The sequence below is a fragment of the Balaenoptera acutorostrata genome, chromosome 3 (genome assembly GCF_949987535.1).
Source record: "Balaenoptera acutorostrata chromosome 3, mBalAcu1.1, whole genome shotgun sequence".
In the NCBI taxonomy this organism is placed as follows: domain Eukaryota; kingdom Metazoa; phylum Chordata; class Mammalia; order Artiodactyla; family Balaenopteridae; genus Balaenoptera; species Balaenoptera acutorostrata.
The window spans coordinates 16,678,829-16,701,409 of NC_080066.1; the positions used below are offsets into that span (position 1 = coordinate 16,678,829).

General features: G+C 36.7%; 1 protein-coding gene across 1 annotated transcript in view; it reads left to right on the forward strand.

Moving 5' to 3' along the window:
- CCDC7 (coiled-coil domain containing 7) overlaps positions 1-22,581 on the forward strand; it is a 327,643-nt gene that overhangs the window by 53,005 nt on the left and 252,057 nt on the right. The window contains exons 10-12 of the mRNA XM_057544500.1: positions 4,163-4,238; positions 13,702-13,732; positions 14,656-14,745. Coding sequence (XP_057400483.1) covers positions 4,163-4,238; positions 13,702-13,732; positions 14,656-14,745 — 197 coding nt within the window. The remainder of the gene's footprint in view (positions 1-4,162; positions 4,239-13,701; positions 13,733-14,655; positions 14,746-22,581) is intronic.

The following is a 22,581-nucleotide window of genomic DNA, read 5'->3' on the forward strand; positions in this document are numbered from 1 at the left end:
TTGGAAAAATGTCTATTCAAGTTCTCTGCCCATTTTTTAATCAGATTATTATTTTTTTGCTATGGAGTTTTATGAGTTCTTTATGTAGTTTGGATATTAACCCCTTATGAGATATATGGTTTACAGATATTTTCTCCCATTCGGAAGGCTGCCTTGTCAGTTTGTTGATGGTTTCCTTTTCTGTGCAGAAGCTTTTTAGTCTGAGGTAGTTTCACTTTTTAAAAAATATATATAGTTCATTGTATTCTTCAGCTCAAAAAGTTGTTTGGTTCTTTTTTATGTTTTCTGTCTCTTTGTTGAACTTCTCATTTGTTCTTGTATTATTTTCCTAATATCATTAAATTGTTTTTCTGTGTTCTCTTCTAGCTCTCTGAGCATATTCAGAACAATTATTTTGAATTCTTTGTTGGGCGCTTCCTGTATCTTCATTTCTTTGGGGCCAGTTACTGGAGGCTTAATGTATTCCTTTGGTAGAGTCATGTCTCCCTGATTTGTTGTGATCCCTGTGTCCTTGCGTAGGCACCTGCACATTTGAAGAAGCAGTCATCTCTTCCTGACTCTATGGAGTGACTTCAGTAAGGAAGGATTTCCAACCACAGGTGGGGGAGAGCCCAAGTACGCCATCACCCCACATGTAGTGCTGTGGGTGCCAGGTGTGGGGACATGTGGTGGGATTGGCTGGGGGCATTGTGACGCACTTGCTCAGGCCATTGTAGTCCATAGCACTGACAACCGTGTGGTCCTTGGTATGTGTCTTGGGGGTCTTCAGAGGCTGCACAGGCTGTTGGGGTCCTCAGCATTGTCTGCAGGTACAGCAGCAAGGGACCAGGGCAGGCAGTGGGAGTGGCCAGAGCTGGTGGTATGCACACGCTCAGTTGTGAGGGCCAGCCGCAAGTACCTGTGTAGCGGCAGTGGCCAGGTACAAACACACACATTGTGGCGGGGGCCAGGACAGGCAGCAAGGGCTGGAGTCAACTATGGGCACACGGGCAGCTCAGGAGTCCTTGTGGTCAGTGTGCACCACTGTGGCTTTTGGGTCTCACTACAGGCATACAGCAGTGGAGGCTGGTGATAGGCCACGGGTGTGCAGGTGCACAGTTGGAGGGGCTAGCTGCAAGTGAGACAGTGGTGCAGGTCGGTGACAGAAGACAGGGCCTGATCTGGGCCCACAAGCAGCTATGGGGATCTGGCTGTTGGTGTGCTCTCCTGTGACTGCACAGTCTCCCGATGGGTATGCATAGGGCAGTGGCGATTGGTGATGAGCTGGGCTGGGAGCATGCAGGTGTACAGCTGGAGCGGCTTAGCCCTGTGTAAGCGCGTGATGGTCTACATGAGCCACAGAGGTTTAGGCTGGTGTCTCATACTCACTCAGCCACGGAGGCTTGGGCTGGCCGCTGGCATGGTTCCTGGGCTCCAGTGATGGTGGTGGTTGGGTCAGAGGAGTAGGGGGGGACTCAGGCAGCTGGCATCAGCTGTGGGGTGAAAGCTGGTGAGTTCTGCGGGGGTCTGCAGTAGCTGTGCTGGCCATTGGTTTCTTCAGCTGTAAAAGCTGCTGGGCTCCTCAGTGGAGCAGGTCACTGGGAACTGTTGATTGTTAATCTGTTAAACCATCAATTGTTGATCTTTGTTGGGGGACAGAGGTTAGGGTCTCCTACTCTGCTGTCTTGGTGATGTCATGTCCTTAAACTCTTGGACTATTTTCATACCAGTTTTGTTTGTAATAGTTCCCAAATTGGAGATCTCAAATATCTGTGATGAGTAGAATGGATAAATAAGTTGTGGTCTATTCATACATTGGAAAAGCATATCATAATGAATATGTTTGAAATCTAGCTGCTGATAACATCATTCATCTTACAAACATATTATTGACTGAATGAAGTCCTAAATATGTAGAGTATTTTCATTTATGATAAGTTAAAAGCCAGGAAAACTTAACTCTGTTCATTAAGGATACTAACAAGGGTAGAAAAGATATAAAGATGAGAAAAAAAAGGATAGTAGGCACCTATAGGGTGAAGGAAAGGGTTATGAATGGGGCGGGCCACATAGAGAGCTTCTAGGATATTGGCAATCCCAGGTGCCTAATTGTTGACCTTGAGTGGTGGTTGTGTGGATGTTTGCTTTGTAATTATTCATTAAACTATAAATATATTTTTATTTATGTTTTGGTAAGTATAATATAGCTCATGATTATAAAATACAAATGAATATTAAGAGAATTTATTTATATTGGGACTTTTAAAGAATGAAGCAAAGCCTAGAAACTATAGAACAAAAAAATCAATAGATTTGGTTAAGTATAAAAATTCTGTACATTAGAAAATATCAGTAAGTATATAATTAATAGTAGACTGTTAACTGTATTACACACTATATGCTAGTATTAATTGGCCTCTACAAATCAGTAGTAAAAAGGCAGACAACTCAGGAGAAAAATGGACAAACATATGAACAGGCATGTTACAGAAGAAGAAATAAAAATGTCCAAAAATATATGAAATGATGCTTGACCTAACTAGTATCAGGGAAATGCAAATTAATGCATGAATGTATAAGAGGCTTAATGGCCATATAGTATTGCATTTTATGGTTATGCCATAATTTATTTACTGTTCTTCTATTGATGTTCATATAGATAATTTCTATATTTCTATTTCCATAAACAGTACTACTGTTAGCATATTTGTAAGAGTAAAAACATAGTAACAACGTGCATTTTTAGGACTGGCTAAATGAATTACAGTACATTCATAGCAATGGAGTGCTGTGTAGCTTTTAGGAAGAATAAGATAATTTTATATAAAATGCTTAGAAACATTTTCCTTGATATTTAAAATGATAAAACAAGATAAAAGCACTATATGTACATTTTATCCCATTTTTATAATCTTTATATATAACATGCATCCTAGATGCTGACTGTCTCATATTTTTTCCCAAGAGGGAAAACCTATCCATTGATAAATAATATGCATGCATTATTAATATTTTTTACTTATCAATAAAATACTGAAGCTTTATTATAATAGAGAAAAGAGGTCCTCCTCCCTCCACAATACACAGCAAACAACTGGATCTCCCTTTACCATTTTGGCTTCTTCAGAATGACTGTATAAGCCACTTTGTTAACCAGAGGCACTCTGCTCAGGAAAGGGCCTTAACTAGAACAGTTCAATAAGACATGGGTTCTCTGATCTCTTTTCTTCTGTTTTAAAGTTATTCATAATGAGAACTTGAGGAAGAAGCAGTTGGACCCAAGCTGTTGCATTTGGCAATGGAAGTGTAATGTTCCCATCTATACATTCTATGCTACTGAGTTGTAATTCCTAAACTAGTCAAATCGTAGAGATGGGCCTGTTTTAGGGGCCTCCATAACAAATTGCCATAGACTGAGTGCATTAAACAACAGGAATTTATTTCTCACAGTTCTGGAGGCTGAGAAGTTCAAATCAGGGTTCTAGCATAGTCATGTTCTGGTGAGAGCCTTCTTCCTGTATTGCAGATGGCTGTCTTCTTGCTGTGTCCTCAAATACTGGAGAGAGAGCAGGGAGAGAGCAAGCGAGCTCTCTTGTGTCTTATGTGGCTCCATCCTCATGATTTAATTACCTCTCAAAGACCCCCGTCTCTAAATATCATCATATTGGAGATTAGGGTTTTAACATGAATTTGGGGGAACACAAATATTCAGTCCATAGCAGAGCCTTTTCTCCCTCCTGCGAACTGTAATTTCAGATTGTGACAGGAATAATAGTTAATGTTCTGTGTAACCCTTTACTGTATACAAAGCATAATTTAAAATTATGTCCTACACTATTATCAGATTAATTTTAAAATATTGTTTATTGTGCCATATTACTTTCTATGCAAACATTTTTAATTACTCTCTCTTGCCTATAAGCAATTCTGAATTTGATTCTTTCTTCTAAAGCTGATTTCTCCCAGTATACTCTTTGACTATTTAGGGAGTACTGACCCTCCCAAAGGAAGCCCTCTGGTTTACTTGGTTTCTTGATATACTTGATTTATTTGGTCCCCTTGATATATGTTGCACATTTCTGTTGTCTCCTCTTTATCTGGTTCTCATATATAGCAGTGTAAAAGTATAACTTCTGCCATTTATAATACCTTTAAGTGTTTTCTTTTTCTTTTTTTTTAACAGTAGAAACTTCTACAATGACTAATCGATTGAATACCATGTTGAAAATATTTGAAAATCAGGCAAATAAATTAGAGAGGTAAGCTTTTAAAATAACTCCTTTTCATCATTATAAATACAAGTGCATATTTATTTCAGATAAATTGGAAACATAGAAAAGAAAATAAAACCACTATTAAAAAATGTAGTGTTGTTAATTTTTATGATATATATAATTTTAAAAGTTAAAATTATAATCATAAAGAATGTGAAATTGTATAACCACAATGGAAAATAGTATGTCAGTTCCTCAAAAAATATGATCGATTTTTTGGATCATGGAATGGAAATCCAGCAATTCCATTTCTGGGAATATACCCCCCAAAATTGAAATCAGGGTCTTGAAGAAATATTTGTACAGCCATGTTCACTGTAGCATTATCCATAGTAGCAAAGAGGTAGAAGCAACCCAAGTGTCCAATTATGGATGAATGGATAAAGAAAATGTGTTATATACATACAATGGAATATTATTCAGTCTTAAATAGGAAAGAAATTCTGACATATGGTACAACATGGATGCATCTTGAGGATATTAATGCTGAGTAATTATAAGCCAGTCATAAAAAGACAAAATTGTATGATTTCACTTATATGAGGCATTTAGAGTGGTCAAATTCATAGAGACAGAAAGTAGAATGGTAGTTGCTAGGGTCTGGGAAGAATGAGTAATGTGGAGTTATTTTTAATGCGTATAGAGTTTCCGTTCTGCAAGATGAAAAGAGTTCTGGAGATTGATTGTACAACAATATGAATATAATTATCACTACTGAACTGAACACTTAAAAACAGTTAATATGGTAAATTTTCTGTGTATTTTACAGTTTTAAAAAAGTAAAAAAATATAATCATACAAAATGTAGTTTGTGTATAGATGTTTCACTTAGTTATAGTTCTTTGTAAACTCATAAAATTCTTTTTAAAATAAATGTTTTAAATTAAAGTAAAACATATTCAGACAAGCTCACGTCACAGCATTTTCAAAGCTTTCTTTAGATTAGCATTGAAAAATTGAGAAAGTTTACATGATCAGATTTTTTAATTATGAAGTCCAAGGATCAAGATTTAATAGAAGAGTATAACGGATAAAATGTAAAGAAAAGGATATCCTGGGCAGCTGTTGAAAATGGAACTAAAGAACTTAACGGCTTACATTAATTGGTGGTCAGGTACTTGGTATGTAATCAAGTTAGGCCTTACTTTCCTTTTTCCCTCTTCTATCTCATTAGAGTCCTCCCTATCAGAAGGGTAGGGTAAGAACTTTCACAAATTTGTCAGATGAAAGCTTTTAGCATGTTCTAGGGGCATTCTTAAAGTAGGAGGCTGATTTCCATGAATATTCTTTCCATTGGAACAGGGTATTAAAGCAGTCATATGTATTACTATTATTTATTCTAGCTCCTCATATTAGACTATGGGTACTAGTTATAACTGGTTTTAAAATTCCTGGGCATAAAAGAAAGCAGTGGGAAGGATTAGCTGAATGGGTTACTATAAAGGTGAGGATTTCCAACTTAAATTGTCTTATACAGAGAATAAGTTTTGTATAATTTTCTGGTCAGAATATGCTCAGTACATTGCTTGCTTGTCGAGAAGCATCTTGAAAGTCATTGTGGATGACCTACAGTTCTTACAGGTGGCTATATTAGTTTCACAATTGTTATGTTGAAAAGCATGGCGTGTAGAATAAAATAACAAAGCAACTTTTTTCAGACTCCTTATATTCATTTATATTTGCTTACTGGGCTAGTTTTCCCTCTGCTTCTAGAAAAAGACTAGGGTAGTACCATGACTTTTCTGATCACTCTTAGGTAATTAATTTAAATATAATTATAAGCACTGTCCTGAATTGGAAATTAAAATCCCCTGTCAGATATTACAGTCAATATTTTCATTTTCATTCCAAGTTAGGATTCTCTCCCCTTTCCCTAGAGCCTACTGGGGGATGTGGTTGGCATTTCTCTTTTCTTACCTCCTTTCTCACTAACTATTTGTATTTTCTGTTCTCCATGTTTTTGGGAAGAAAGGTAAGGTATACAAGAAAGGTCTTATTTGACTGTCACTGCCTTCCTTCTCCATAAATTCAAATAACATAAACCAGTTTTCTGAGTATTCTCCTTAAAGTGCCTCTCTCTAATAATGGCCATCATATCCACCTCTCCCTTAAGTGTTTGAGTAGGGCTCAAGGCACCAGACAGCTCTCTGTAAAGAGTATTTAGAAGTACTCTTTCTAAATCTTCTTTCCTGACCCTTTTATATTATCCATGTGGGTGAAAGGTTTTAGCACTCTCCCTTGGCTGCCTACTGTTTTTTTCAGTGGTAATGGTCACCTGCCTCATTTCTTCCTCTTTTCTTTTTTTTAAATAAATTTATTTATTTATTTATTTATTTATTTATGGCTGCATTGGGTCTTTGTTGCTCTGCGCGGGGTTTCTCTAGTTGCAGCGAGCAGGGGCTACTCTTCTTTGCAGCGCGCAGGCTTCTCATTGCGGTGGCTTCTCTTGTTGTGGAGCACAGGCTCTAGGCACGTGGGCTTCAGTAATTGTGGCTCGTGGGCTCAGCAGTTGTGGCTCGTGGGCTCTAGAGCGCAGGCTCAGTAGTTGTGGCACACGGGCTTAGTTGCTCCGCGGCACGTGGGATCTTCCCAGACCAGGGCTCAAACCCGTGTCCCCTGCATTGGCAGGCGGATTCTTAACCACTGCACCACCAGGGAAGTCCCTCTTTTTTTTCTTTCTTCTTGGTTTTTTTGTTTTTTGCATTTTTTTTCACGTCTTTATTGGAATATAATCTTCCTCATGATATAAGCAGTGGGCGTAGAGTCTTAGTTGATGCCTCCATTTAACAACCTGTTACAGTTGTATCCTTTAACAGGCTGTGGCAAAAGTCTTAGTGCAGTTTTAAGAATTAATAATTTTGGGACTATAATGATACAACTGTTCAAAAGACACCATTTTGATATTTGATTATGTACATTTCTTTTGTACTTATTTAAAAATTTTTGAATAGTAAATTTTTTTGGTTAAATTCTGTTTGGGTCAGCATTTTCCATATTCAGTCAGAGAGACTGAAACAAAATTAATTTATTGTTTAAAATTCACAAAACTAAATGTGTTAAAGAATGGAAATAATTAAACTTTCAAATGTTTATTTTGGGGGGTAAGTTTGTAGCATTTATACTTCTGAAGTCATTTAAGCTTAAAACTAACATTTTAAGAGCATCTTGTATTTATTGAACTTCTGTCATATGGCTGAGTGCTTGGGACAAAATCCCAACTCAAATTGGTCTGAGCAAAGGATGAATTTTATTAAGAAGGCAACAGCAATATGGCTCAATTTCAGAAACAAGTATAAACCAGAACTTGAACACTATCAAGACACTTTTTCCCCCTCTGTACAAGAGCTTCATTTTCTTCTATTGCAGATCTCTTTCTTCCTTCTATTTTCTTTTTTAACTTTTTGCCTGTAGGTGGGAGGCCATGACTGCTGACAATTCCCAAATCTAATCTTTCAGTTTTAGTTACTCTGAGGGATAATATTTGAATTTCCCAAGTCTAAAAGTCCTTGGTGAGAAAATTGTCAGTGCAGCCAGAGGCAGGTGCCTATTTCTGGACCAGTCAGCTCTAATCGAAGGCTTATGGTCATGTAAGCTTTCTCAGGAATTATACTAATTCAGAGGGGTAGGCTCAGGGGGTTCCCAGAAAAAGGAGTGGGGTCTACCTATGAGGTGCTTAGTGGTAAGTAGTGGTAAGCAGATGTGGTGGGATGAAAACCATAATATAGGATAACATTTAGAAAAAAGGATTGTATTTTGTTATTATGGATGAATTATACAGTAACAAGTTAGGGCAATCATGCTAGTCCTTGGGGAAAGCTAATATACCTTTTTTTCAGGATTTGGTCAATGCATTGTCTAGCCGTTTGGTCTGTGGATAGTGGGAAATGGACAAGTAAGCATAGACTCAGAGGACCTTGAAAAGTTCTTTCTTCAATTATGGGCCATATTGGGATTCCAAGTGAGATTGGATTGCAGGGTATTTTTTCCAAGGCATAGTACCTCTTTGGTGAAGAGGGTGTTTAGATCTGGTGACTGATCTTGGGAATGAAGTTGTCAACATTGGTGACAATATTGCCCATCACCAGAATCATGTATGTGTAGTCCTGAGGGGACAGCAGGCCTATTAAGAAATCTATCATGATGTTTTTTCTAAAGAGGCAGAAGAGTCAGAAGGAAGAATAAGCTGTCTTGCCTTTCAAACTGTCTTTAGCCCAGGTACATGTATCACAGGTAGGTATGTTATGTCAAAGGTGGAATTATCATAATTCCAAGGTGGCAAATTAAAAGTCTTGAATGAATATCAGTGACCAGTTAGGGCACTGGCAAGGCAAAAGGCATCCATTTGGTTGAAGATAATGACAGAGTCTTCGCTCCATGCAAAAAATTAAATTTAATGTTTATTACAGACATAAATGTCAGAAAACAATCATAAATATAGGGAAGGCATTTGACTATTGAAATTAAAAGTATCTTCAGAAATGAATCTAAGTTAAAAGATAAGCAATGGATGGGAGAAAAAATGTGTGCATATAGAAGAAAGGAGTGATAATAAGAATATATAATTCCACAAAAAGGCAAACAACCTTCAAATAATAGGCGAAGTACATATATATATAGATATTTAAGGAAGAGACAAAAAATGGCCAATAAACATTTTAGGAGAAGCTCAATCTGATATGTAATCAGGGAAATAGAAAGCAAAGCAGCAACAATACATTTTTTCCCCATCAGTTTAACAAAAAGAAGTTTTCTAATATCAAGTCTTGACAGAGATGTAGTGTAATAAATACTCTTAAATTGCTAGTACCATAGGTATTGCCCACTTTCAAGAACAATTTAGCATAGTTTATTTAACAATAGCAACAAAACGTTTGCCTTATTATACATGAAACCTCTTTTAATCTACCCTAGAGAAAGGACTATTCTCAAGGAGGCATATGTAAAAAGAAATTTATCATATCACTGTGATAATAGCAAAAATCTAGAAAGAATTTCATTTTTTGTTAGTAGGAGTATGGCTCAATCATCTGTGGTAAAAGGATTCTAAGGGAATTCTATGAGCAACTGTATGACCACAAATTAGACAACTTACATGACATGGACAAATTTCTAGAAAGACGGACTATACTGATTCAAGAACTGGAAAATCTGAGTGTAACTGAAACAAGTAAAAAGATTCAATTACTAATTAAGATATTTCCCAACAAGAAATGCTCATATGGCTTCACTGATGAATTCTATCAGATATTTAAAGAAGAATTAATATCACTGTTTTACAAACTCTTACAAAAAGTAGAAGAGGAGTTAATACTTCTCAACTCATGCTATGAGTCTAGTATTACTCTGATACCAAAGTCAGACCACAGTGTCACAAGAAAACTGCAGACCAATATATTATAAATATGAACAGAAAAATACTCAACAAAATGCTAGCAAATCGAATCCAACAACATATAAAAAAGATTATATACCACAAGCAGGTGGGGTTTATCCCAGGAATGCAAAGTTGGTTCAAAATGCAAATATCGTGCTTCCCTGGAGGCACAGTGGTTAAGAATCAGCCTGCCAACACAGGGGACACAGGTTTGAGCCCTGGTCCGGGAAGATCCCACATGCCGTGGAGCAGCTAAGCCCATGCACCACAACTACTGAGCCTGCGCTCTAGAGCCCATGAGCCACAACTACTGAAGCCCACACGCCTAGAGCCTGCACTCTGCAACAAGAGAAGCCACTGCAGTGAGAAGCCCGTGCACCACAATGAAGAGTAGCCCCACTTGCTGCGACTAGAGGAGGTCCGTACGCAGCAACGAAGACCCAGGGCAGCCAAAAATAAATAAATTAAATAAATAAATTTATAAAATAAATAAAATGCAGATATCAATAAATGTAATACATGATATTGATTGAATAAAGGAGAAAAAAATCACGTGATTAGCTTACTAGACAAAATAAAAGCATTTGACAAAATCCAATAGCCTTTTATGATAAAAATACTCCACAAACTAGGCATAGAAGGGAACTTTCTTAATCTGATAGACTATCTACAAATACCTATAACTAACATCATACTTAATATATTCTCTCTAATATATTAATGAAAAAACTTAATGGTGAAAAAACTTAATATATTCTCTCTAAGATCAGGGACAAAATAGGACATTCTTACCACTTCTGTCCACCATTGTAGTAGAGGTTCTATCTAGGGCATTTAGAGAAGAAAAGGAAATGAAAACTACCTCTTTTTGCAGATGTCATGACCTTATCTATTGACAGTCCTAAGGGATCTATTAGAACTATTAGAAGTAACTTAACAAGGTTGCAATATACAAAATTCATAAATAAAAATCAATTATATTTTAATACAGTAGTTGTTATGGGTTGAATTGTGCCCCCCCCACCAAATACATGTTGAAGCTCTAACCTCTAGTACCTCAGAATGAACTTAATTGTATATAGGGTCATTGTAGATGTAATTAGTTAAGATGAGGTCATAGTGGAGGGGGATGGGCCCTTAATCCAATATGACTGGTATCCTTATAATAATATTGTAGAAGGCAAATACACACAGAGAGAAGACAGTCATGGAGGCAGAGATTGGAGTACGCTGCCACAGTCCAAGGAATGCTAGGGAGTACTAGAAGTTGGAAGAGGCAAAGAAGGATTCTCCCCTAGAGGTTTCAGAGGGAGCATGGCTGTACCAACACCTTAATTTTAGATTTATAGTCTCCAGAACTGTGAGCGAATAAATTCTTGTTGTTTTAAGTCACCAGTCACCTAGATTGTGATACCTTGTCATAGCAGCCCTAGGAAAGTAATACACTAGCAAGGAACATTCCAAAAATGAAATAAAGAAAACAATTCCATTTACAAAAGCACCAAAGAGATTGAGAATAAATTTAACAAAAGAAGTGCTAGACTTGTGCACCGAAAACTACAAAACACTGAAAGTACTTTAAAGAATACTCAAATAAACAGGTAGACATCCCATTTTCATGGACTGTTAGACTTAACTAATCTTAAAACGGCAGTATTTCCCAAATTGATCTACAGATTTAATGCAATCTCTATCAAAATCCCAACTTTCTTTTTGCATGAATTGGCAAGCTGATTTTAAAATTCACGTGGAAATACAAGGAACCCAGAATAGTCAAAGGAATCTTAAGAAGAACAACTTTGGAAGACGCACACTTCAGTGATTTTAAAACTAAATACACCTGTAGTAATTAAGACAATGTCGTACTGGCATGAGGATAGACCTATGTAGATCAATGGAATAGAATGAATGGAAATGATATCCAGAAATAAACCATTACATTTATTTATGGTTAACTGATTATCAACATGGAGGCCAGGATAATTCAGTGAGGAAAGAATAGTTTTTTTAATAACTGTGCTTGGAGAACTGGATATCCATATGCAAAAGAATTAAGTTGGATCCTTTCTTTGTGCCATGCACTAAAATTAACTCAAAATTACCGAAGACCTAAATTTAAGAGCTAAAACTATAAACCTCTTAAAGAAACACAGGAGTAAATATTTTTGACTTAGTCAATGGTTTCTTTCTTTTTTTTTTTTTTAATTTTTTTGGCCACACTGCATTGCACATGGGATCTTAGTTCCCCGACTAGGGATAGAACCCAGGACCCCTGCATTGGGAGCGTGGACTCTTAACCACTGGACCACCAGGAAAGTCCCAGTCAATGGTTTTTTAAATAAGATATCAAAAGCACAACCAACAACAGAAAAAAAAATAGATAAACTCAACATAAAAATTAAAAACTTGTGCTGCAGGTTCTTAATACCATTAAGAATGTGAGAAGACAACTCATAGAATGTGAAAACTATTCATAAATCATGTATCTGATATGGGACTTGCACCCAGAATATACATAAGAACTCTTACACCTCAATAATAAAAAGAATAAATAACCATGTTTAACAATGGGCAAATAATCCGAATAGACGTTTTGCCACACAAGATATACAGATGGTCAATAAGCACATGAAAAGATACTCAACATCATTAGTCATTAGGGAATCAAAGCTACAATGATATACCACTTCACAACCACTAGGATGGCTATAATAAAAATGAGACAATAACAATTGTTGGCAAGGATGTAGAGAAATTGGTACCCTCATACATTGCTGGTACATCATGTAAGTGGTACATCTGCTATGGAACACAGTTTGTCAGTTGCTCAAAATGTTAAATATTTAGTTAACATATGACCCAGAAATTCTATTCCTATGTTTATACCTAAGAGAAATGAAAACATAGGTCCACACAAAAACTTGTACATGTATGTTCATAGTAGCATTATTCATAATAGCCCAAAAGTGGAAACAACCCAAATGTCCATAAACTGATGAATGAATAAATAAAATGAGCATATCCATACAATGTAATATCATTTGGCAACAGAAAGGAACACAGTACTGATACATGATACAAACACTATGCTAGGTGTGAGAAAACAGTCTCAAAAGACCACATACTGTGCAATTCTGTTTATGTGAAATATTCAGAATAGGCAAATCTGTGGAGACAGAAAATAGACTGATGCCTGCCAGGGCTGAGGCAGTGCTGGGAGAAATGGAGAGTGAGTGCTAATGGCTACAGTGTTTCTTTCCGGGGTAATTAAAATGTGCTAAAATTAGATAGTGGTAATAGTTACTCAACTTAGTGAATATATTAAAAGCCATTGAATTGTATATTTTAAATGAGTGAATTTTATGGTATGTTAATCATATCTTAATAAAGCTTTAAAAAATTCTGATTATACTGAATAAAAAAACTCATTAGTCAAAAATATAGTTTATCCATACTATGGAACAGTTGTCAGCAAACTGCAGTCCATGAGTCAAATCTAGCCTGCAGCTTATTTTTGTAAATAAAGTTTTGTTAGAACATAGCCATACCCATTTATTTACCCATCATCTGTAGCTGCTTTTGCAGAGTTGGGTAGTAGTGACAGAGATCACCTGGCCTGTAAAGTCTAAAATAGTTACCATCTGACTCTTTACAGAAAAAGTTTGCCAAATCCTGCTATGGAATAAGAAGTTGTATTTAAAAGGAGTGAGGGAAATCTATGTTTACCGATATGAATAGATTTCAGAAATTGTGTTAAGTGAAAAAGTTGAGAACAACATATACGATATCATTTATGTGAAAAAGAAAACAAAACAGACATCCAGCCCACTAACAAAAAGTATAGAATTGAATGGGTACGTGAAGTGTTATATAAATCCATGGAACAAGTTCTGGGAAGAGACACAGCAAGCTAACAGTATCTCTAGGAAGAGTATTGAATTTTTGGAATGCTAGTCAAAGTTTACTCTAACCTTATTAAGGTTTTTACAAAGAAAATATATAAGGATATTGCATAAATAAAAATATAAATTTAAAATTATAATACATTATAGATATTTTTGGTTTGTTTTTCAGAGCTATGAATGAGCAAGTTTTGTTAGAGGCTGTAAGTATAGTGCTTTCAGTTTGAAATTGTACTTTGTCCTTGATGTTGTTAATAGAGTCTAGAAATTGTCAGGATATGTCAAGAGAGTCAGTTTATTCAAGAGTGTTATGCATATGTGAGCTGGAAAACTTTGTCTATTCTTTTGATTTTATTAGACTTCATTGTCACTCAGAAACACTTCACTTCTAAAATACTGAACTATAACATCCCACAGTCTTTTTTTTCTTTAACATCTTTATTGGAGTATTATTGCTTTACAGTGGTGTGTTAGTTTCTGCTTTATAACAAAGTGAATCAGCTATACATATTCATATATCCCCATACCTCCTCCCTGTCCCACCGCTCTAGGTGGTCACAAAGCACCAAGCTGATCTCGCTGTGCTATGTGGCTGCTTCCCACTAGCTATCTGTTTTACATTTGGTAGTGTATATATGTCCATGCCACTCTCTCACTTCGTCCCTGCTTACCCTTCCCCCTCCCCGTGTCCTCAAGTCCATTCTCTACGTTTGCGTCTTTATTCCTGTCCTGCCCCTAGGTTCTTCAGAAGCATTTTTTTTCTTTTTTTTTTTTAGATACCATACATATGAGTTAGCATACGGTATTTGTTTTTCTCTTTCTGACTTACTTCACTCTGTATGAGACTCTAGGTCCATCCACCTCCCTACAAGTAACTCAATTTAATTTCTTTTTATGGCTGAGTAATATTCCATTCCCACAGTCTTTTGAAATTCCATTATCACTGATAGTTCCTTTGCCTCTTTCAGCACCAATTATAACTTCACTATGCAGATTAATACCAATGGTTCATTATTTTTATGAGTTAATGAAGACTTTCTTACTTTAATAAATAAATGCCCAAATAACCTCCCTATATTGATATGTTTGCTTTTCATTATTAATGAAGTTATAATATTTCTTTTAGAAAAACACACAGTTTCAAAGTGACCTCCAAGTGTTGTCAGAGGAGAAACTGATGCTGGAAAATGAACTACAAAAGTTGAAGAGTACAGAGGTTAGTTAATTTTAGTGTCTGAAAATGGCATACATACCAATATTAATAATTGGTAGCAGCTGTGCTTTAAAAAAATAAGATTATGCTATATTCTAAATTACCATATATTTTAAAAAATTTATTTATTTTATATTTATTTTTGGCTGCATTGGGTCTTTGTTACTGCACGCAGGCTTTCTCTAGTTCCGGCGAGCGGGGGCTACTCTTAGTTGCGGTGCATGGGCTTCTCATTGCGGTGGCTTCTCTTGTTGCAGAGCACGGGCTCTAGGTGTGTGGGCTTCAGTAGTTGTGGCACGTGGGCTCAGTAGTTGTGGCTTGTAGGCTCTAGAGCGCAGGCTCAGTAGTTGTGGCACACGGGCTTAGCTGCTCTGCGGCATGTGGGATCTTCCCGGACCAGGGCTCGAACCTGTGTCCTCTGCATTGGCAGGCAGATTCTTAACCACTGTGCCACCAAGGAAGTCCTAAATTACCATATTAGCTATCAAAACTGAAAGGATGCTATGAAAAGCAGACATAACATTGAAACATTCTGAAAGGTATTTCTAAGCCAAATATTTAACTTTATTAAAATATTAATAAATGAGGTTTTCAAACGTATTTTAAATGCATTTTATTGTATTCTTTGCAACTGTGTAATGTGTGTGTCCCAGTTCACTCTTACCACATAGAGTGAATAGAAATACCAAGGATAGAATTTGTTTCCTTTTTTTTTCTCCTCCTCTGCCATTTTTATATAGCTTATAAATTCAAACTATACACAATGAAGTCAAATGGTGGATTGGAAGCAAATTTTTATTAACTACGTAAAAATATAAGATGTATGTTTTGACACAAAATTAACATAGAATGAAGAAAAATACTCTTCAATCTACTAATGTTGGTTACTTGGTATTTCCTCCTTAGTAGAGGAGGAAGCAGAAGTGTAGTACCAGATTTGCTACTTAATCAGTTAGAGAAGCAGTGATCCTACATAAGTGTCAAATATAAGGCCAGGGCTGTCACATAAGTTCAATTAGGAATAGTTTCATCTAAGTATAGTTCCCAGTAGGAATAAAAATAAAAAAAGAAAATAAAAATAAAGCAGTAAATTGTCATAGTAAATAATTGAATAGTCTGGCCAAGTGTAAGAATTCAACACTTAATCATGCACTGTTAGATCCACATTCAAAATCTTTGGAGCTTCATACATGACTTGAAAATGTTGCAGCAGTTTCTGGTTTTACTTTCTTGTACTGTTTCTTTAGATTTTGCATGTGAAAACCTAAAGAAGTATGGAAGTGTGAATGAGAAATGTGGAAGGAGCATTACTGCATATATAGTAGCAATATTATATCCACACAAAGGTGGTGACCAAGGGATCTGAGAGAGAGCCTGTTTTCAGAGAAGGGGTTGGTAGGAAGAGAATAATGGCTACAGAATTATGTTGAAGTCAGGATTTCTAATAACAGCTATATCAATTTTCTTCCAGAGTAAGCTCGCTTTCCTAACTGATATTCTCTCTTAATAATTTTATTTTCATAGGCAACCAACTTTAGTAATCAAGAGCCATGTCTGCCAAATGTTAATGTGTGTCAGTTAAGGGTTTTATTTTACTTTTTATAAGCAGGAGAAGCTGACACTATTTAAAGCAAGAAATTTATTGGATGGCTAGTAGGGTAACTCAAAGAATTGAGGGAAAATTGAACAACATGTTTGGTGAGAGATAGAACCAGGACAACTCTTAGAGTTAAAATAACAGAAATTCATGGATAGCCACTGCTTCTGTCCTTTCAGGGGAATTTTAGAGAGGGAGTTTATGACTGTTTTCTTCCCGTCCCTTTGGATACTGGTTCTGGAATTACTAAGCTCCACTACTTCCCTTCCACAATGTCAACTTTTAGATGATTGTATCTTACTGGCCTTGCTTGGGGTCAGATGTCACCAAGACAGTTTGAGATGAGGGAGTTGAAGAACACTTCTAAATCTGGTGCTGTTTCTTAACAGAATGGAAAAAGGATACTGGGCACAAATATCTGGTGTCCACTGTACTTGGTAATGTTACCCTAATTAATATCTTAGCCATTTACTTATTTCAGGTGTCAGAAAAGTTTAATGTAAAGGCCAAGATAAGTATTTTAGGTTTTGGAGAGCATAGGGTTTATGTTGCAACTACTCAAGTCTGCTTCTGTGATATGAAAATAGCCACAGAAAATACATAACTGAATGACCATGGCTGTGTTGCAATAAAATATTATTTACAAAACAGGCAGCAGGGCAGATTTGGCCTACACTTTGCTGACTCCTTATTTTTTTTTTTTTTGAGTTTTACTTTATTTTTTTAAAATACAGCAGGTTCTTATTATCTATTTTATGCATATTAGTCTATATATGTCAATCCCAATCTCCCAGTTCATCCCACCACCACCACCACCACCCCAACCCCCCGCTTTCCGCCCTTGGTGTCCATACGTTTGTTCTCTACATCTGTGTCTCTATTTCTGCCTTGCAAACAGTTTCATCTGTACCATTCTTCTAGATTCCACATACATGTGTTAATATACGATATTTGTTTTTCCCATTCTGACTTACTTCACTCTGTATGACAGTCTCTAGGTCCATCCATGTCTCTACAAATGACCCAATTTCGTTCCTTTTATGGCTGAGTAATATTCCATTGTATATATGTACTACATCTTCTTTATCCATTCATCTGTCAGTGGGCATTTAGGTTGCTTCCATGACCTGGCTATTGTAAATAGTGCTGCAATGAACACTGGGGTGTAAGTGTGTTTTTGAATTATGGTTTTCTCAGGGTATATGCCCAGTAGTGGGATTGCTGGGTCATATGGTAATTCTATTTTTAGTTTTTTAAGGAACCTCCATCCTGTTCTCCATAGTGGTTGTATCAGTTTACATTCCCACCAACAGTGCAAGAGGGTTCCCTTTTCTCCACACCCTCTCCAGCGTTTGTTGTTTGTAGATTTTCTGATGATGCCCATTCTAACTGGTGTGAGGTGATACCTCATTGTAGTTTTGATTTGCATTTCTCTAATGATTAGTGATGTTGAGCAGCTTTTCATGTGCCTCTTGGCCATCTGTCTTAGACATGTCTTCTATGGAGAAGACACATCTTCTCTGGAGAAATGTCTATTTAGGTCTTCGGCCCATTTTTGGATTGGGTCGTTTGTTTTTTTAATATTGAGCTGCATGAGCTGCTTGTATATTTTGGACATTAATCCTTTGTCTGTTGGTTCATTTGCAAATATTTTCTCCCATTTTGAGGGGTGTCTTCTCGTCTTGTTTATAGTTTCCTTTGCTGTGCAGAAGCTTTTAAGTTTCATTAGGTCCCATTTGTTTATTTTTGTTTTTATTTCCATTACTCTAGTGGGTGGGTCAAAAGAGATCTTGCAGTGATTTATGTCAAAGAGTGTTCTTCCTACGTTTTCTTCTAAGAGTTTTATAGTGTCCGGTCTTATATTTAGGTCTTTAATCCATTTTGAGTTTATTTTTGTGTATGGTGTTAGGGAGGGTTCTAATTTCATTCTTTTACATGTAATTCTCCAGTTTTCCCAGCACCACCTATTGAAGAGACTGTCTTTTCTCCATTGTATATCCTTGCCTCCTTTGTCACAAATGAGTTGACCATAAGTGCATGGGTTTATCTCTGGGCTTTCTATCCTGTGCCATTGATCTGTATTTCTGTTTTTGTGCCAGTGCCATATTGTCTTGATTACTGTAGCTTTGTAGTATAGTCTGAAGTCAGGGAGTCTGATTCCTCTAGCTCCGTTTTTTTCCCTCAAGATTGCTTTGGCTATTCGGGGTCTTGTGTGTCTCCATACAAATTTTAAGATTTTTTCTTCTAGTTTTCCAAAAGATGCCACTGGTAATTTGATAGGAATTGCATTGAATCTGTAGACTGCTTTGGGTAGTATAGTCATTTTCACAATGTTGATTCTTCCAATCTAAGAACATGGTATATCTCTCCATCTGTTTATGTCATCTTTGATTTCTTTCATCAGTGTCTTATAGTTTTCTGAGTACAGGTCTTTTACCTCCTTAGGTAAGTTTATTCCTAAGTATTTCAGTCTTTTTGTTGCAATGGTGAATGGGATTGTTTCCTTAATTTCTCTTTCTGATCTTTCGTTGTTAGTGTATAGGAATGCAAGAGATTTCTGTGCATTAATTTTGTATCCTGCAACTTTACCAAATTCATTGATTAGCTCTCGTAGTTTTCTGGTGGCATCTTTAGGATTATCTATGTATAGTATCATGTCATCTGCAAACAATGACAGTTGTACTTCTTCCTTTCCAATTTAGATTCCTTTTATTTCTTTATCTTCTCTGATTGCCGTGGCTAGGGCTTCCAAAACTATGTTGAATAATAGTGGCGAGAGTGGACATCCTTGTCTTGTTCCTTCTCTTAGAGGAAATGCTTTCAGTTTTTCACCATTGAGAATGATGTTTGCCGTGGGTTTGTCATGTATGGCCTTTATTATGTTGAGGTAGGTTCCCTCTATGCCCACTTTCTGGAGAATTTTTATCATAAAAGGCATTGAATTTTGTCAAAAGCTTTTTCTGCATCTATTGAGATCATATGGTTTTTATTCTTCAATTTGTTAATATGGTATATCACATTGATTGATTTGCATATATTGAGGAATACTTGCATCCCTGGGATAAATCCCACTTGATCATGGTGTATGATCCTTTTAATGTGTTGTTGGATTCTGTTTGCTAGTATTTTGTTGAGGATTTTTCCATCTGTATTCATCAGTGATATTGGTCTGTAATTTTCTTTTCTTGTAGTATCTTTGTCTGGTTTTGATATCAGAGTGATGGTGGCCTTGTAGAATGAGTTTGGGAATGTTCCTTCCTCTTCAATTTTTTGGAAGAGTTTGAGAAGGATGGGTGTTAGCTCTTCTCTAAATAGAACTCACCTGTGAAGCCATCTGGTCCTGGACTTTTGTTTGTTGGAAGATTTTTAATCACAGTTTCAATTTCATTACTTATGATTGGTCTGTTTATATTTTATGTTTCTTCCTGGTTCAGTCTTGGAAGGTTATGCCTTCTAAGAATTTGTCCATTTCTTCCAGGTTGTCCATTTTATTGGCATAGAGTTGTTCGTAGTAGTGTCGTATGATGCTTTGTATTTCTGCGGTGTCCATTGGAACTTCTTTTTGATTCTAATTTTATTGATTTGAGTCCTCTCCCTCTTTTTCTTGATGAGTCTGGCTAAAGGTTTATCAATTTTGTTTATCTTCTCAAAGAACCAGCTTTTAGTTTATTGATCTTTGCTATTGTTTTCCTTGTTTCTGTTTCATTTACTTCTGCTCTGATCTTTATGGTTTCTTTCCTTCTACTAACTTTGGGTTTTGTTTGTTCTTCTTTCTCTAGTTGCTTTAGGTGTAAGGTTAGATTGTTTATTTGAGATTTTTCTTGTCTCTTGAGGTAGGATTGTATAGCTATAAACTTCCCTCTTAAGAACTGCTTTTGCTGTATCCCTTAGGTTTTAGGTCATCGTGTTTTCATTGTCATTTGTCTCTAGGTATTTTTTGACTTCCTCTTTGATTTCTTCAGTGATCTCTTGGTTATTTAGTAACGTATTTTTTAGCCTCCATGTGTTTGTGTTTTTTACATTTTTTTCCCTGTAATTGATTTCTGATCTCAAAGCGTTGTGGTCGGAAAAGATACTTGATATAATTTCAATTTTCTTAAATTTACCAAGGCTTGATTTGTGACCCAAGATGTGATCTATCCTGGAGAGTGTTCCGTGTGCATTTGAGAAGAAAGTGTAATCTTCTGTTTTCAGATGGAATGTCCTATAAATATCAATTAAATCTATCTGGTCTATTGTGTTATTTAAAGCTTGTGTTTCCTTATTCATTTTCTGTCTGGGTGATCTGTCCATTGGAGTAAGTGAGAGGTTAAATTCCCCCGCTATTATTGTGTTACTGTCATTTTCCTCTTGTATAGCTGTTAGCATTTGCCTTAAGTATTGAGGTGCTCCTATGCTGGGTGCATATATTATATTTATAATTGTTATATCTCCTTCTTGCATTGATCCCTTGATCATTATGTAATATCCTTCCTTGTGTCTTGTAACATTCTTTTTTTTTTTAAATTTTTTTAATGATATTCTTGTCTGCTTACATTCTTTTTATTTATGTATATATGTATGTACGTATGGCTGTGTTGGGTCTTCGTTTCTGTGCGAGGGCTTTCTCTAGTTGTGGCAAGCGGGGGCCACTCTTTATCACGGTGCAGAGGCCACTCTTCATTGCGGTGCGCGGGCCTCTCACTATCGCGGCCTCTCGTTGCCGAGCACAGGTTCCAGACGCGCAGGCTCAGTCATTGTGGCTCACGGGCCGAGTTGCTCCGCGGCATGTGGGATCTTCCCAGACCAGGGCTCGAACCCGCGTCCCCTGCATTGGCAGGCAGATTCTCAACCACTGCGCCATCAGGGAAGCCCCATTCTTTATTTTAAAGTCTAGTTTTTCTGATATGAGTATTGCTACTCCAGCTTTCTTTTGATTTCCAGTGTCATGGAATATCTTTTTCCATCCCCTCATTTTCAGTCTGTCTTTGTCCCTAGGTCTGAAGTGGGTCTCTTGTAGACAGCATATATATGGGTCTTGTTTTTGTATTCCATTCAGTAAGCCTGTGTCTTTTGGTTGGAGCATTTAATCCATTCACATTTAAGATAATTATCGATATGTATGTTCCTCTTACCATTTTCTTAATTGTTTTGGGTTTGTCTTTGTAGGTCCTTTCCTTCTCTGGTGTTTCCCACTTAGAGAAGTTCCTTTAGCATTTGTTGTAGAGCAGGTTTGGTGGTGCTGAATTCTCTTAGCTTTTGCTTGTCTGCAAAGCTTTTGATTTCTCCATCGAATCTGAATAAGATCCTTGCTGGGTAGAGTAATCTTGGTTCCTCCCTTTCATTACTTTAAATATATTGTGCCACTACGTACTGGCTTGTAGAGTTTATTCTGAGAAATCAGCTGTTAACCACACGGGAGTTCCCTTCTATGTTATTTGTCATTTTTCCCTTGTTGCTTTTAATAATTTTTCTTTGTCCTTAATTTTTGCCAATTTGATTACTATGTGTCTTGGCGTGTTTCTCCTTGGGTTTATCCTGCCTGGGACTTTCTGCGCTTCCTGACTTGGGTGGCTATTTCCTTTCCCATGTTAGGGAAGTTTTCAAATGTAATCTCTTCAAATATTTTCTCAGGTCCTTTCTTTTTCTCTTCTCCTTCTGGGACCCCTATAATGTGAATGTTGGTGTGTTTAATGTTGTCCCAGAGATCTCTTAGGCTGCCTTCATTTCTTTTCATTCTTTTTTCTTTTGTCTGTTCCACGGCAGTGAATTCCACCATTCTGTCTTCCAGGTCACTTATCCGTTCTTCTGCCTAAGTTATTTTGCTATTGATTCCTTCTAGTGTGTTTTTCATTTCATTTATTATATTGTTCATCTCTGTTTGTTCTTTAATTCTTCTAGGTGTTTGTTCTTTAATTCTTCTAGACCTTTGTTAAACATGTCTTGCATTCTTCTCGATCTTTGCCTCCATTCTGTTTCCGAGGTCCTGGATCGTCTTCACTATCATTATTCTGAATTCTGTTTTCTGGAAGGTTGCCTATCTCCACTTCATTTAGTTGTTTTTCTCGGGTTTTATCTTGTCCCTTCATCTGGTACATAGTCCTCTGTGTTTTCATTTTGTCTGTCTTTCTGTGGATGTGGTTTTTGTTCCACAGGCTGCAGGATTGTAGTTCTTCTTGCTTCTGCTGTCTGCCCTCTGGTGGATGAGGCTATCTAAGAAGCTTGTGCAAGATTCCTGATGGGAGGGACTCCTGCCAATTTTT